Source organism: Scyliorhinus torazame, chromosome 7 (assembly GCF_047496885.1).
Source record: "Scyliorhinus torazame isolate Kashiwa2021f chromosome 7, sScyTor2.1, whole genome shotgun sequence".
NCBI lineage: Eukaryota > Metazoa > Chordata > Chondrichthyes > Carcharhiniformes > Scyliorhinidae > Scyliorhinus > Scyliorhinus torazame.
Window position 1 is genome coordinate 281134744 of NC_092713.1, and position 15402 is coordinate 281150145.

Sequence of the window (15402 nt, forward strand, 5' to 3'; positions counted from 1 at the left end):
CAGAACAGAATCATCTGTTTATCCCACCTCTGTTAGCTGTCTGCCTCCCAAATGTGTTGTGTGCTGATTTGACACTACTTGCGCCGTTGGATTTGCACATGTAACTATCCAGATATTTTAGTACTTTCAACTAATTGCACTGTATTTTGAAGTTAGAACAGTTAACTGTCCATTCCTTTAAAGATACCTGAACCGTTACAAAGTCTTAAATATAATTTGTGATGCAATGGGACCAGACCAAGTTGTACTTCATGTATAAACAAGAAATTGGAATAGTTTTGTATTGAGAATCAAATTTTAATTTCTCTTTTTATAGCTAGTGTCCAATGTGAAAAACACTTTACAAGGATTTAAAAGGTTCCATGGCCGGGCTTTCTCTGACCCGTTTATAAGAGCTGAACAAACCAAGCTTGGGTATGAACTCGTCCAGATGTCAAATGGTACCACAGGTGTTCAGGTTAGTGTCATTTAACTGCAGTGCATGCTTTGCCATTAGAGTGGAAATAAGTGCTATGACTTGGTCCAAATGTAACCTCGTATGTTATTCAGGCAACTTCCAAATTGGTGAAAATTGAACACCAAAGAGTTTAAAAGAAAAGCTCCTCTTTTCAATTTTATTTTTTTCTATTTGAGGTATCTTTTAAATTTTTAAAAATAGAACTGAAATACCTTCAATAAAATTGGACAACTGATGGCTATCACTAGTTCAACAAATGTAAACATTTTTATCCAAAAAAATTAAGCTAAATGTTTTCTTTGGGGTGATTAGTGAAAGCGTGCTAAAAATGCTTCATCCACACATGAATGCAATACAGTGAGCACATGAAAATGAAATGAATGAAAATCGCTTATTGTCACAAGTAGGCTTCAATGAAGTTATTGTGAAAAGCCCCTAGTTGCCACACTCCGGCGCCTGTTCGGGGAGGCTGGTACGGGAATTGAACCGTGCTGCTGGCCTGCCTTGGTCTGCTTTAAAAGCCAGCGATTTTAGCCCAGTGTGCTAAACCTGGAAATCATTCACTGGCCTACTGATGAATACCTCACCTGAGTGGCACAGTATTCTGCAGTTAACGCTGTAATGCAGTGAGTTGCAAAATATTTTAAATTTGTTTGACGTGTTTTCTAATTCAAGACCCACAAGTGCCCTAAATTGAATTAACCATCCAAGTTTGCTGGTAGCGAGTGTTGCATGTAACTAGCACGTCGCCACGGGTGAACTGTCTTTTGTGAAAATTTTTGTGAAAATTAGCTGGTACCAATATGGAATGGTGATGTTTCTTGTTCTTTATTAGTTTGTGTGGTATGTGGAATGTTATGTGGTTGATCTTGACTGTTTTTGCCAATAAAATATGCTCTGGGTCCCCATGCCTGATGAGCAGCTTTTAAATATGTCTTTCCTTCACTGTTAGACTTTGAGCACCATACCCTAAGATGAGTGGTGCAGTGTCCCAACCTCTCCACTGTCACTCTTAATACCAGTGCATAAAATTAGCATAGCATGCGGTCTCTCTGAAACATTTGTCTGCCCAAGATTGTAAACTTGTCATGGAGGGATGCATGTCTGCTTATTCTGTGTGGTAGGCATATATTTAAAGCCATACCGGTAATAACCAACTGGTTAGGACATTGAAGTAACTGAGCAGTATGGACCAGGAATTTTCCATTACCAGTCTATGCCAAGTTAGCTGATTTAGACAAGATTACAGTAGGAATATTATTATTGGTCTTAATGCCCTGAAAGGGGAAATCTGTGATTTGTTCTTGGATGACCTCCTGATGGAAATACACATTTTGTAATGTCAGTCAGATAGGACTCCACACAAAACGTTTGCGTCTAAAATGGCCACCTGCCATCGACATCATGGAGTGCCTGGTACCAATGAATGGCATATTAAGTTTCCCTGTATTCTCATAACATTTTTAGGAAGTCCTTCACTGGCTATGAAATGATGTTGAGCTTTATGAAATGCAACATTTTAAGTGCAAGCCATTTTCCTCCCACCTATTTGTGTGATTTTAAAGAAGATATTTAAAAAACAAAAGCTTCCAACAAGATGCATTTTTCAAATAAAATTTAAAAAATTCTACGGCACTGATGAGATTTTTTGTTTTAAATCCTTGTTTTAAAAGGTTTTGTACATGGAAGAGGAACGATGCTTTAGTGTGGAGCAAGTGACTGGAATGTTGATGACTAAACTAAAGGAAACAGCTGAAACTGCACTGAAGAAACCAGTCCTGGATTGTGTAATATCAGTAAGTGATCAAGGTTGGATATTCATTTTATGCAGCATAATATGTAGTAGTTTGTTCTGGACAGATGCCATTTCTTCTATCTGTGTACTTTCTATAGGTTCCATGTTTCTACACTGATGCTGAGAGGAGATCAGTAATAGATGCCGCGCAAATTGCAGGGCTCAACTGTTTACGACTAATTAATGAAACCACTTCAGGTAATAACTAAATGTTTTTGGGGTCTGACTATGCAATTTTATTGTGGGAGGTAGTACTGGATTAATCATATTCCAGCTGCTGACATGCACTGAAACAAAAGTATGTTGGTACAGGTTCAGGGGTAATGTAAACCAGACAGTTCTATTGTTAATAAAGGATTCAAACCATTGTCTCTGCCCAAAATATAGCATTACTAATTCCTTGCAACCTGTACAAATAATAATGAATGACGGATATTAGGCATTCATCTAGCTTTTGTTAAGATTATTATTTATATTGTGTCTTTTCAAATTGATTAAGCAACTTATGCAAGCAAGCAATTAATTTTAATAATGTTGCTATGTAGGCTAAGAATAATTTTAGTCCATTGCAAGATTATACAACATCAGTGAGCTGATTAATTATTTAACTTTGTTTTGGTCGAGGAAGAATGTTGGTCAAGGTACCAGTAGTGCAGAGCTCCCTTGATTAGTGGCATATCTTTAATGTTGACTGATTTTGCATGTCATCTGAGGGACAACACAATTTGGCATGTGGCATTTTCACAGTATTGCATTGGAGTTTTAGCCTTTATTCTGTGCCATAAATTGAAACTTGCACCCGCAACTCTGTGTAACATCAGAAACTATGAGCAATATTTATCAAGCATTTGAATCCTAATTGAGCTACTACTTTGAATTAGGATGGACTAATTTCACAACCTTGATAACAATGGGCTGTTAATTATATGGTTGATGTGGAGACTTCCGGTGGCGGCCACGGAGTGAGTGGTTGCCTATTTGATCGCTCCCGCTCGTGGTGGACTTTTTCCTTGATTTATGGTGGATTTGATCGACAAAGCGGGAGACTGGTGAAGTAGAGGAGAAGGATTCCCCACCAGTTTATGGATCATGGACAAGAAGTGGTCTGAAAAGGAGAGAACGTTGGTCGAAGACAGGAGTGGAGTCTGCAGCACGGGAGAATATGGTGGAGGGTCAGGGACCGAAACTGCCGACCCAGTGGTCAACGGAGCAACTGGTGGTCTTTCTCATAGGAGAGCTTTGCTCAGCAAAGAAAGGAATACTGGGATCTGATTAAGACCGGGATTGATCATGTGGAGCAGAAATTGGAAGCTCAGGGCCAGAAGCGGTTGCTGAGCATGATGAGCAGCTAGCCGCAGTGGCAGTGGAGATGGGGCTGATGAAGGGCCACCAGAAGAGGCTGCAAGAGAAAGCGGGGGATTTGGAGAAAATGTCGCGCAGGCAGAACCTGAGGATTGTTGGCCTTCAGGAGGGCAGCGAGGGATCGGATGCAGAGACATATGTGGCGCATATGTTCGAGAAGCTGCTGGGGGGAGGTGCGTTTGCTTGACCCTTGGAGGTGGACAGGATGCACAGAGCACTGATGAGGAAGCCGCTAAGGAATGAGCCGCCGAGGGCAATGATGGTATGAATGCACCGGTTCCTGGACAAGGAGCAGATCTTGAGGTGGGCCAGGCAGACGAGGAGCTGCATATGGGAAGGCAACGAGCTGCGTATTTACCAGGACTGGGGTGCAGAACTGGCCAAAGGGAGGGCAAGCTTCAATAAGGTGAAATCAGTCCTCTAAGAAGGGGGTGAAGCTCGACATGCTGTACCCAGCGCGTTTGTGGGTCACATATGAGGATGATGAACTTTAAGGACAGGGGACTGGCAGGTGATGAGGACATTGAACTTGGGGACGAGTAGCTATGTTCTTGATGTGCTGCTAAATTTCCTTTCTCTTTGGGCTTTGTATGTATTTTTAAAAATTAAGTTTAGGGCCATTGCTCTGTTTTGTTTGCGGGTTAACTTTGTTCTTAATCCGGGGGTGGTGGGTGGAATTTTCTTCTTTGTGTTTGTTGGAGATTGTGATCTGCATATGTATGTCGAGCGGGGGGGAAGAGAGATCAGTGGGGGGTAGGCTGCTTGATGCCATGGGCGGGGGCTACCAAGCTAGCTGACGAAGCGCAGTGGGGGGGGCAAGCAGGTGATCAGTTTGAGGGAGGTTGGGATTGTTATTCTGTTGTGGGGGAGGGGTGGGGGGGAAGGGAGGAGGTTATTGATCTGCTGACAGGGGAGCGACTGGCGCTTGGAGACAAATTGGGGGTCGATGGCTATGGGCGGGCCTGAGGAGGCACGGAACGTGGGCTGGAGGCTAAGAAGGGTTATGGTTGATCGGCGGGGGGGGGGTGCGCGTCCCCGACCAGGCTGATCTCACTGAATATGAGAGGGCTGAATGGGCCGGTCAAGAATGTGATCATGATGCCCTCAAGAGGGAGGGAGATGGTCGTCGCTATTGACGCAGAGAAGGCCTTCGACAGGGTGGGGTGGAGGTATTTGTGGGAGGTCCTGGGGTGGTTTGGGTTTGGGCAGGGTTTTGTAGATCTGGTCCGGTTGCTGAACCAGGCGCCGGTGGCAAGTGTGCGGACGAACCAGGTGAGCTTGGAATATTTCAGACTGAGCCGAGGGACGAGGCAGGGATGTCCACTCTCCCCATTGTTGTTTGCCTTGGATATAGAGCCATTGGCGATGGAGCTGAGAGCGTCAAAGGACTGGAAGGGGCTAGTTTGAGGGGGGGGTGGAGTGGAGCGCAAGGTCTTGTTATATGCAGACGACCTATGTGCAGACGACTTACTCCTGTATATTTCTGACCCGTTTGGGGGGGGGAGGGGAGAGATTATGCGGATCTTAGGGGAATTTGGCCAGTTCCCGGGATATAAATTGAATATGGGGAAAAAGTGAGGTTTTGTGATACAGGCAAGGGGGCAGGAGAGGATGCTGGGAGGGACTTTTTGATGCTTGGGTATTCAGGTGGCACGGGGTTGGGAGCAGTTACATAAATTAAATCTGGCCCGGTTAGTTGAGCAAATGAAGGAGGACTTTCGGAGGTGAGACATGCTCCTGGTTGTCGCTGGTGGGGAGGGTACAGACCGTAAAGATGACCGTTCTCCCGATATTTTTGTTTGTTTCTCAGTGTCTTCCTATTTTTATTCCGAAGACCTTTTTTAAGCAGGCTGATGCGGTTTTTGTGTGGGCGGGTAAAATCCCGCGAGGAAGGAAAGTGCTGTTGCAGCGGAACCGAGGGTTGGCCCTGGCCAACTTTAGGAATTACTACTGGGTGGCAAATAGAGCCATGATCAGAAAGAGTGGGTATTGGGGGAGGGGTCGGTATGGGAGCGGATAGAGGCAGCCTCATGTAGGGACACGAGTTTAGGAGCACTGGTAACGGCACCTCTGCTGTTCTCGCCGGCCCGATACTCCAGAAGCCCAGTAGTGATGGCGGCTGAGTTTGGGGACAGTGGCGGAAGCATATGGGAATGGAGGGAGCGTCGGTGTGGGCTCCAATTTGTGGCAATCACCAGTTTGTCCCGGGGAGGTTTCGGAGGTGGCAGAGAGCAGGTATGGAGAGGCTGGGAGATCTGTTTATCGATGGGAGCTTTCCTGATTTGGAGGAGGAGTTTGAATTGCCGGGTGGGAATGGGTTTTGCTATCTGCAGGTGAGGGACTTTATGCGAAGGCAGGTTTCAACCTTTCCGCTTCTACCGCCACAGGGGATACAGGATAAGATAGTTTCTAAAACGGATGGGGGAGGGTAAGGTCTCGGAAATTTATAAAGAACGTATGGAGTGGGAGGAACCCATATTGGGGGGAGGGGGTGAAGCGCAAGTGAGAAGATGAGCTGGGTAAGGAGCTACAGGCAGGTCTGTGGGAGGATGCTCTGAGCAGGGTCAACATGTCCTCATCATGTGCCAGGCTCAGCCTGATACAATTAAGGTGGTTCACTGGGCGCACATGACGGTGGCCCGAATGAGCAGGTTTTTTGGGGTAGAGGAGAGGTGTGCAGGAGGGCCTGAAAATCATGTCCACATGTTTTGGGCATGTCTGAAGCTTAGGGGATTCTGGCAAGGATTGCGGATGTCATGTCCACAAGGGTGGCGCCGAGTCCAGAGGTGGGTGATCTTTGGAGTGTCAGAAGACCCGGGAGTCCAGGGGACGAGAGAGGCTGACGTTTTGGCCGTTGCCTCCTTGGTGGCCCGGAGACGGATCTTATTAGTGTGGAGGGACTCGGCCCCGAAATCAGGGTTATGGGTTAGCGACGTGGCCGGGTTTCTCAGACTTGAGAAAATTAAGTTCGCCCTGAGAGGATCAGTATTAGGGTTTGTCTGGAGGTGGCAGCCCTTTATCGACTTCTTCAGGGAAAACTAAACTGTTAGCAGATACAGTAAGGGGGCGGTTAGGGAATGAGGGGGGGTAGGGGGAATTAGTTTAGTTTAGTTCAGTTTAGGCGGGATCAGCGAGAAGAGATGGAGGGACTTGGGAATTGTGTGTATAAGCTATATTGGCCGGGTATGGTTGAGAGGGGTGTTACGTACTGAATTATGTCTACATTTGTATTTGTATCTTTTGTTGTTATAAAACCATAAATGCCTTAAAAAATGTTTTTTTTTAAGTTGTATGAAGCATTGGATTTTCATTTTCCATTTGTGTTTTAGATTTGTGCAATAAAGGCGGAAAGCTATAAAAAAAATTATATGGTTGATGTAATAGTCATGAAAAGGTTGGGATGTTAATCTGTCTATCTATACAGTAATAGATGGGTAGAATTGTTCCAGTGAAGCATTAAAGGGTTCTAATAACTTCAAAAGGACCAGAACTTGTATTAAAATACCGTGTAATCAATTTTGGGGCATGACTTGTTTTTGTTTCTGTGGAGAAACTATCTGATTTCATTTGTAGTCAACTGCCATATGCAAGAGGAGAAATGAGAATTTGCCATGTTGGTATTTCTAGGCGAGCACTTGCATCCTACCACTCTGGTATATTTTTCTGTACCCCATCTCTCTGCACCACTGTATGGACTTGTATGCTCAGAAATCTGTGCTCACGGGAATCCAGGAGGAGAAAGAGGCAGACGTTCTGGCCTTTGCCTCCCTGATGGCCCGGAGACAGATATTATTAGCTTGGAGGGACTCAAAGCTCCCCGAAGTCAAAGACCTGGCTAACTGATATGGCTAGCTTTCTCTATCTGGAGAAAATCAAGTTCGCCCAGAGAGGGTCAATGTCAGGGTTCGTCCGGAGGTGGCAGCCGCTCGTCGACTTCTTTGGGGAAAATTAACAGTCAGCAGAAGTGTGTGTGTGTGTGTGGGGGGGGGGGGGGGGGTTAGTGTAGAGTAGGGTGTTGGAAAAGGTGGGACCTGTGAGGGAGGGAGACTGCTTTTGCACTATGTTTATATTTGTATGTACATTGTTTCTTCTGTTGTTATAAAACCATAAATACCTCAATAAAATGTTTATTAAAAAAACAGAAATCTGTGCTCTATGTTTATGCTCAAATTCACTGAGGTGATTCAAATACAGTTTGTTCACAGCACTAACTTCAAAACAACATGACATCTCTGGATAATGAGAATAGGTTATATAATTGGATTTCAGCTAGTTATTTTTGGAGGAGAGAATGAAAGAGCAGTTGTGATCACCCCTTTCAAATACTCAAAAGACGTAACGCGAATGTAAATTATTTAACTTGGTCACAATTACAAATTGACAGACATTACTCAAGTGGTTAAGATTATTTTCAGATTATGAAAACTATCCATCACAAACAATTAATTTCAATTATTTTTAAAGATATGTGGTTAGAGCTTGTTTTAAACAGTTGCTGCCTGAAATTCATTTGTAAGTCGCCACAAAATCTGCAAAGAACCAATACAGTTGAGCACTAAAAATTTAGGCTTTGAAAAATGGTCCTTGATGTGTTTTGGATAGCAAATTGGTAAAATTAGTACAATGGTCAATTGATATGCCACAAATTAAGCATTTTAAATCATTGTCAATCTGCCGTCAGAGTAATCCAATTTTAATTTACTGAAAATTCTAGTTCGATTGGGGTACAAGAGTGAATTTTTAGAGATCATTCAAAACTTTCACAATGTACATAAGGGTGGCCTTTCATCCAAAGGCTCAATTTAGCTTAATCTTTGGAGCCCTGATAGAAATTCCCAATGGCAATTTATTCACTAGAGCCAATTTTGTGGGCAGACCTTCTGGAGTGAGGTTTTTAAAACTAGCACAAAGATTGTGGAAGACTAGAGTTGCGCTGAATACAGTTGGCTCTTAAACTTGTTTTATACCAGTTTCACCAAAGAAACTAGCATGAATAAGCAGAAACTTCCTGCCTTGCGTTCTTTTATCTCAAAGGCAGGAACTAGTACTTGGGTACAATCTCATGGCATGCATCATCCTTTTTGGTACTTTACCCAAGTGACCATAATGTATATAATAGCGACAGCAACAGACTAGGTAGCAATGAGGAAACTACAGGTTGTATTGCACTATCCACATTTGTATGCTGTGTCCAATGATCTGAATTGCCTTTTCCTACATTTTTCAATGTCTACTTCTGAAGGAGAAATGTGGCCATTTACTTGGGCTTCAGTGCATTCTGATTTTTTTGTTTTGTTTCTCATTCTGCATTTAAAATTACTTCATTTTGGAGCATTGTGGAGTTACAATTTTTTTTGTTTATCTGCAGTTGCACTTGCTTATGGGATATATAAACAAGACCTGCCAGCCCCTGAGGAGAAGCCAAGGAATGTTGTTTTTGTTGATTTGGGACACTCAGCATTTCAGGTTTCCGCCTGTGCATTCAATAAGGGAAAACTAAAGGTAAGATGAGACCTTTTTTTAATGCATCTGAAGTCTCTTGATATTTTGTGCAGCAAGTGTTTAATGGGATCAAAGTGAAGCAGCTTTTCTAATTCTGCTGCATAAAAATGTTCCATTCAAAAATAAATCAACTTTTTTAAATCAGTAAGAAGTCTTACAACACCAGGTTCAAGCCCAACAGGTTTGTTTCAAATCACCAATTCCTGTCTGAATTTGGTCAAATTGGTGGACCAAGAAGCCTTAACTCCTGCATTGTTCTAAAGGAAACATTAAAAATTAATGTGGTGACTAAATTCAGACCAGAACCACTTCATTAAGCATAATCTTATTTGCTTATGCAACGGAACAACTTTCAAGGGCTGCTGCGCAACTGTCATAATATGGCTGGTTTATTTCATGTTTTCCTTTTCCACATAGGCATGCGTAAACAGTTTCTGGAACTATTTAGCAGCTATAATCATATGTGCCTATTTCCTTTAAGCAATGTATCACAAAATCAATATTGTTGGCTATTTGGTAGTCCACAGCAGAAATGAAGGCTTATATTTTTGTCACCATGGCTCCCACAAATTATTAGCTTGTGTAACAAAAAGTGGATAGCAACCAATGGTTTAACACTTGTGTGCCTGCGTAAAATATGAACAGAATCTTGCCATTTGTGTAATTGCCTAATGTACTGGGATTTAAGCCACAATCTTATCCTGTGGGTTCACTTGAGCTTTTAATTTTTTTCTTCAAACAGAATTGCACAGTACCAAATATTCTAGTTCTTAAATGTTTGTGGCAAGGCACTTAGCAAGTTGAAAAATTACACCTGCAACATCTGTACTGGGTGAATTTATTTTTCCCACAAACGTAAAGCCACATATTAAAACAAAATAAGTGAAGATGTGTTTCTGAATTTTTGTTTTGTCATATTTTGTTAGTTCTATTTTGGCAATCACCAAAATAGGTGCAATAAAACACAACCTCCGAGGCAAGAAAGTTGATCTATTTGCCTGCATGTACACATTCCTCTTCCAAATTAATCTAAACGTGTGATTCTGGCATTAAAACTTAATATTCTAATTGGTTATAAAAATAAAAAGATGCAGTAGATCACTCAGCTTCTCTGGAAAGACAAGTTATGATGTTTTAAGTGTTCACTCTTTGTTAGAACAGATAAGGGTCCAATAAGAAAACTGGCATGTGCAATTCTTTCTCCTGGCCATTTAACTGTAGGTTTATGTTGTCTCAGGTCCTCGCTACTGCTTTTGATCCCTACTTGGGTGGAAGACATTTTGATGAGATTTTGGTAAATCATTTCTGTGAAGAATTCGGTAAGAAGTACAAACTGGATGTTAAATCAAAAATCCGAGCCGTAATGAGGCTTTACCAGGAATGTGAAAAGCTGAAGAAACTTATGAGTGCCAATGCATCTGACATACCAATGAATATTGAGTGTTTCATGAATGACATTGATGTTTCTGGATCATTAAACAGGTACAAAATAATGTTGAAGATTCTGAATTCTTGTCCTTTAGAGATGATAAAATGCAATAGTGATTATAACATTTAATGGGCATAGACAGATTGCAACTGAACATTAAAGAAGCATGATAAAATGTTGCATGATAAAATGTATGTTGTCTTATGACCCAAGATTTCCATTGTCTTTAAATATACAGCTATATACACTGCACCCGATTTTGCTCTTTTTTTAAAAAATACATTTAAATCTGTTAACCCAGAAAAAGTAAAACATCAGTTAATTGTCTTCAGCCTTTTTAAAAATTAATTTACGGGACGTGGGCGTCGCTGGTTAGGCCAGCATGTATTGCCCATCCCTAGTTGTCCTTCAGAAAGTGGTGGTGAGCTGCCTTCTTGAACCGCTGCAGTCCCTGAGGTGTAGTTACACCCACAGTGCTGTTTGGAAGGGAGGTTCAGGATTTTGTCCCAACGACAGTGAAGGAATGGCAATATATTTCCAAGTCAGGGTGGTGAGTGATTTGGAGGGGAACCTCCAAATGGTGGGGTTCCCAGGTATCTCCTGCTTTTCTCCTAGATGGTAGTGGTCATGGGTTGGGACTGTGCTGTCTAAGGAACATTGGCAAGTTACTATAGTGCATCTTGTAGATGGTACACACAGCTGCCACTGTTCGTCGGTGTGGAGGGTTTGAATGTTTCTGGAAGGGGTAGCAATCAAGTGGGCTGCTTTGTCCTGGATGGTGTTGAGCCTCTTGAGGGTTGTTGAGGCTACACACATCCAGGCAAGTGGAGAGTATTCCATTATGCTCCTGACTTGTGCCTTGTAGATGGTGGACAGGCATTTTTTTGGGGGGGTGGGGTGGGAGGAGGAGAAGGTGACTTACTCGCTGTAGATTCCTAGCCTTTGACCTTCTCTAGTGGCCGCAGTATTAATATTAGTCCAGTTCAGTTTCTGATCAATGGTAACTGCCAGAATGTTGATTGTGGGAGATTCAATGATGGTAATGCCAATTGAATGTCATGGGGCGATGGCTAGATCCTCTCCTGTAGGAGATGGTCAGTGCCTGGCACTTGTGTGGCGCAAAGTCGGCCCAAGCTGGATATTGTCCAGGCCTTCCTGCATTTGGACATGGACTGCTTCATTGTTTGAAGAGTCGTGAATGATGCTGAATATTGTGCAGTCACCGGTGAGCATCCCCACTTCTGACCTTATAAGGAAGGGAGGTCATTGATGAAGCAGTTGAAGATAGTTGGGCCGAGGATACTACAAAGAGGAACTCCTGCAGTGATGTCCTGGAGCTGAGATGATTAACCACCAACCACCACAACCATCTTCCTTTGGATTGGATTGGTTTTGTTTATTGTCACGTGTACCGAGGTACAGTGAAAAGTATTTTTCTGCGAGCAGCTCAACAGATCATTAAGTACATGGGAAGAAAAGGGGAATAAAAGAAAATACACAATAGGGCAATACACGTACACAATGTAACTACATAAGCGCCAGCATCGGATGAAGCATACAGGGGTGTAGTGTTAATGAGGTCAGTCCATAAGAGGGTCATTTAGAAGCCTGGTAACAGCGGGGAAGAAGCTGTTTTTGAGTCTGTTGAGTGTTCTCAGACTCCTGTATCTCCTGCCCGATGGAAGAAGTTGGAAGAGTGCGTCAGCCGGGTGGGAGGGATCTTTGATTAAGTTGCCCGCTTTCCCCAGGCAGCGGGAGGTGTAGATGGAGTCAATGGATGGGAGGCAGGTTCGTGTGATGGACTGGGCGGTGTTCACGATTCTCTGAAGTTTCTTGCGGTCCTGGGCCAAGCAGTTGCCATACCAGGCTGTGATGCAGCCAGATAGGATGCTTTCTATGGTGCATCTGTAAAAGTTGGTAAGATTTAATGTGGACATGCCGAATTTCCTTAGTTTCCTGAGGAAGTATAGGCACTGTTGTGCTTTCTTGGTGGTAGTGTCGACGTGGGTGGACCAGGACAGATTTTTGGAGATGTGCACCCCTAGGAATTTGAAACTGCTAACCATCTCCACCTCTACCCCGTTGATGCTGACTGGGGTGTGTACAGTACTTTGCTTCCTGAAGTCAATCACCAGCTTTTTAGTTTTACTGGCATTGAGGGAGAGATTGTTGTTGCTGCACCACTCCACTAGGTTCTCTATCTCCCTCCTGTAATTTGACTCATCGTTATTCGAGATCCGGCCCACTATGGTCGCATCGTCAGCAAACTTGTAGATGGAGTTGGAACCAAATTTTGCCACGCAGTTGTGTGCACAGGGAGTAGAGTAGCGGGCTAAGTACGCAGCCTTGCGGGGCCCCGGTATTGAGGACTATTGTGGAGGAGGTGTTGCTGTTCATTCTTAGTGATTGTGGTCTATGGGTCAGAAAGTCGAGGATTCAGTTGCAGTGTGGGGAGCTAAGTCCTAGATTTTGGAGCTTTGATATGAGCTTGGCTGGGATTATGGTGTTGAAGGCGAAGCTGTAGTCAATAAATAGGATTCTGATGTAGGAGTCCTTGTTGTCGAGATGCTCTAAGGATGAGTGTAAGGCCAGGGAAATGGCGTCTGCTGTAGACCGGTTGCGGCAGTATGCGAATTGCAGTGGATCAAGGTATTCTGGGAGTATGGAGGTGATGCGCTTCATGACCAACCTCTCGAAGCACTTCATTACGACTGATGTCAGGGCCACCGGACGGTAGTCATTGAGGCACGTTGCCTGGTTCTTTGGCACCGGTATGATGGTGGTCTTGAAGCAACAAAGAACAAAGAAACAAAGATGGGGACCTCGGAGTGGAGTAAGGACAGGTTAAAGGTGTCCGCGATCACCTCTGCCAGCTGGTCCGCGCAGGCTCTGAGTGCACGGCCAGGGATCCCGTCCAGGCCTGTCGCCTTCCGAGGGTTCACTTTCAGGAAGGCCGATATGACTTCGGAAGCTGTGATGGTGGGTATGGGTGAGTTATGGGCTGCTGTGGCACTCGACAGCGGATTGTTGGTTTCCTGCTCGAACCGAGCATAGAATGCATTGAGTTCATCGGGGAGGGGTGCGCTGCTGCCGGAGATACTGCTCAGCTTTGCTTTGTAGCCCGTTATGTTGTTTAGTCCTTGCCACAATCGCCGAGAGTCTGTCTGACTCTCTTGGCATCTCGAGTGGCTTTGCGGAGGTCGTACCTGGATTTCTTGTATAGGTCAGTGTCGTCTGACTTGAACGCCTTCGACCTGTCCTTCAGTAGGGAGTCAATCTCGCGATTGAGCCATGGTTTCCGGTTGGGAAACGTACTGCTTTCTTTGGCACGCAGTCGTCCACACATTTGCTGATGAAGTCTGTGATGGTGGTGGCATACTTTGTGCCAGGTATGACTCCAACCAGCGGAGAGTTTTCACCCCTATTTCCATTGACTCAGTTTATCTAAAGTTCCTTGATGCCATACTTGGTAAAATGCTACCTTCATTTCAAGGGCAGTTGCTCTCACCTCTGCTATTGAGGTCTTTTGTCCATGTTTGAACCAAAGCTGTAATGAGGTCAGGAGCTGTGTGCCCAAACTGAGTGTCCGTGAGCAGGTTATTGCTGAGTAAGTGCCGCTTGATAGCACTGTTGATGATTTCTATCACTTTGCTTGTCATGGAGAGTAGACTGATATGACAGTAATTGGGTGGATTGGATTAGTCCTGTTTCTTGTGTACTGGACACACCTGTGCAATCTTCCACATTGTCGGGTAGATGCCAGTGTTTGTAGTTGTACTGTAACAGCTTGGCTAGGGGGTGCAAGTTCTGGAGCACAAGTCTTCAGTACTATTGCCGGAATTTTGTCAGATTGTCAGGGTCCATTGCTTTTGCAGTATCCAATGCCTTTGACCGTTTCTTGATATTGCATGGAATGAATTGTATTGGCTGAAGACTGGCATCTGTGATGCTGGGGACCTCAGGAGGAGAAGCACAAAATGGACCATCTACTCGGCACTTCTGGCTGAAGATAGTTGCGAATGCCTCAGCCTTGTCTATTGCACATATGTGCTGAGCTCCTCCACCATTGAGGGTGGGGTTATTTGTGGAGCTGCCTCCTCCAGTGATTTGTTTTATTGCCCACTACCATTCACAGTTGGATGTGGCAGGACTGCAGAGTTTAGATCTGATGGGTTTGTTGTGGAATCAAACGTTTTCTCATTTTGGTGTATAAAATATGTCCCAAGCATCTGGTTGACCTCTCTCTCCTCTTTCTGCCCCCGTCAAGTTTTTGTTTTGGTTGAACAAAAAATTCCAACACCTAATGATAAACCTCTTGCCTAGAACTGCACTGAGGGAAGACACGACTATATTTACGATACCACTATATTTACTATGTCTTTACTATCCTGCCTTACAGATTATCCCAGGCTTTATATCATTTTGTGACTAAGAGATTTTCCTGCTTTCTGTGGTGGGGTGAAATGTTGCATTTCAAATCAACAACACTTTTATGAGTTGATATGTCTCCCTCTTGACTTTTCTCTGTGCTAGATAAAGTACACATAACTGAGTGTCACACTAACTTTAAAAAGTCTAGACCACTTTACAGGTCTGTTTACTGAAAAGACTTAAGCAGTGTGAAGGGGTTGTTTGGTAAGTCTGACCTTTGGGGCGTCCATCAGTTTGTGAATGGGGCTAAATAAAGTACACACGCAACACCCTGGAACGCAATGCAGTTATGACGTTGTCAGTTGTGCACAGCTGGTGTCGGAAATACACCAGGAGTTGAAAGAAGAGGGGGAAGCGCTGGTAGAAGAGTTGAAGGGTAAATGAGAGGAGGAGCTGGGGGAGGAGATCGAGGAAGGTCTGTGGGCT

General features: G+C 43.9%; 1 protein-coding gene across 1 annotated transcript in view; it reads left to right on the plus strand.

Annotated features, from left to right (window-relative positions):
• Positions 1–15402, plus strand: part of LOC140427065 (heat shock 70 kDa protein 4-like) — a 99655-nt gene that overhangs the window by 31548 nt on the left and 52705 nt on the right. The window contains exons 3-7 of the mRNA XM_072512535.1: positions 317–457; positions 2131–2253; positions 2351–2450; positions 8983–9116; positions 10354–10598. Coding sequence (XP_072368636.1) covers positions 317–457; positions 2131–2253; positions 2351–2450; positions 8983–9116; positions 10354–10598 — 743 coding nt within the window. The remainder of the gene's footprint in view (positions 1–316; positions 458–2130; positions 2254–2350; positions 2451–8982; positions 9117–10353; positions 10599–15402) is intronic.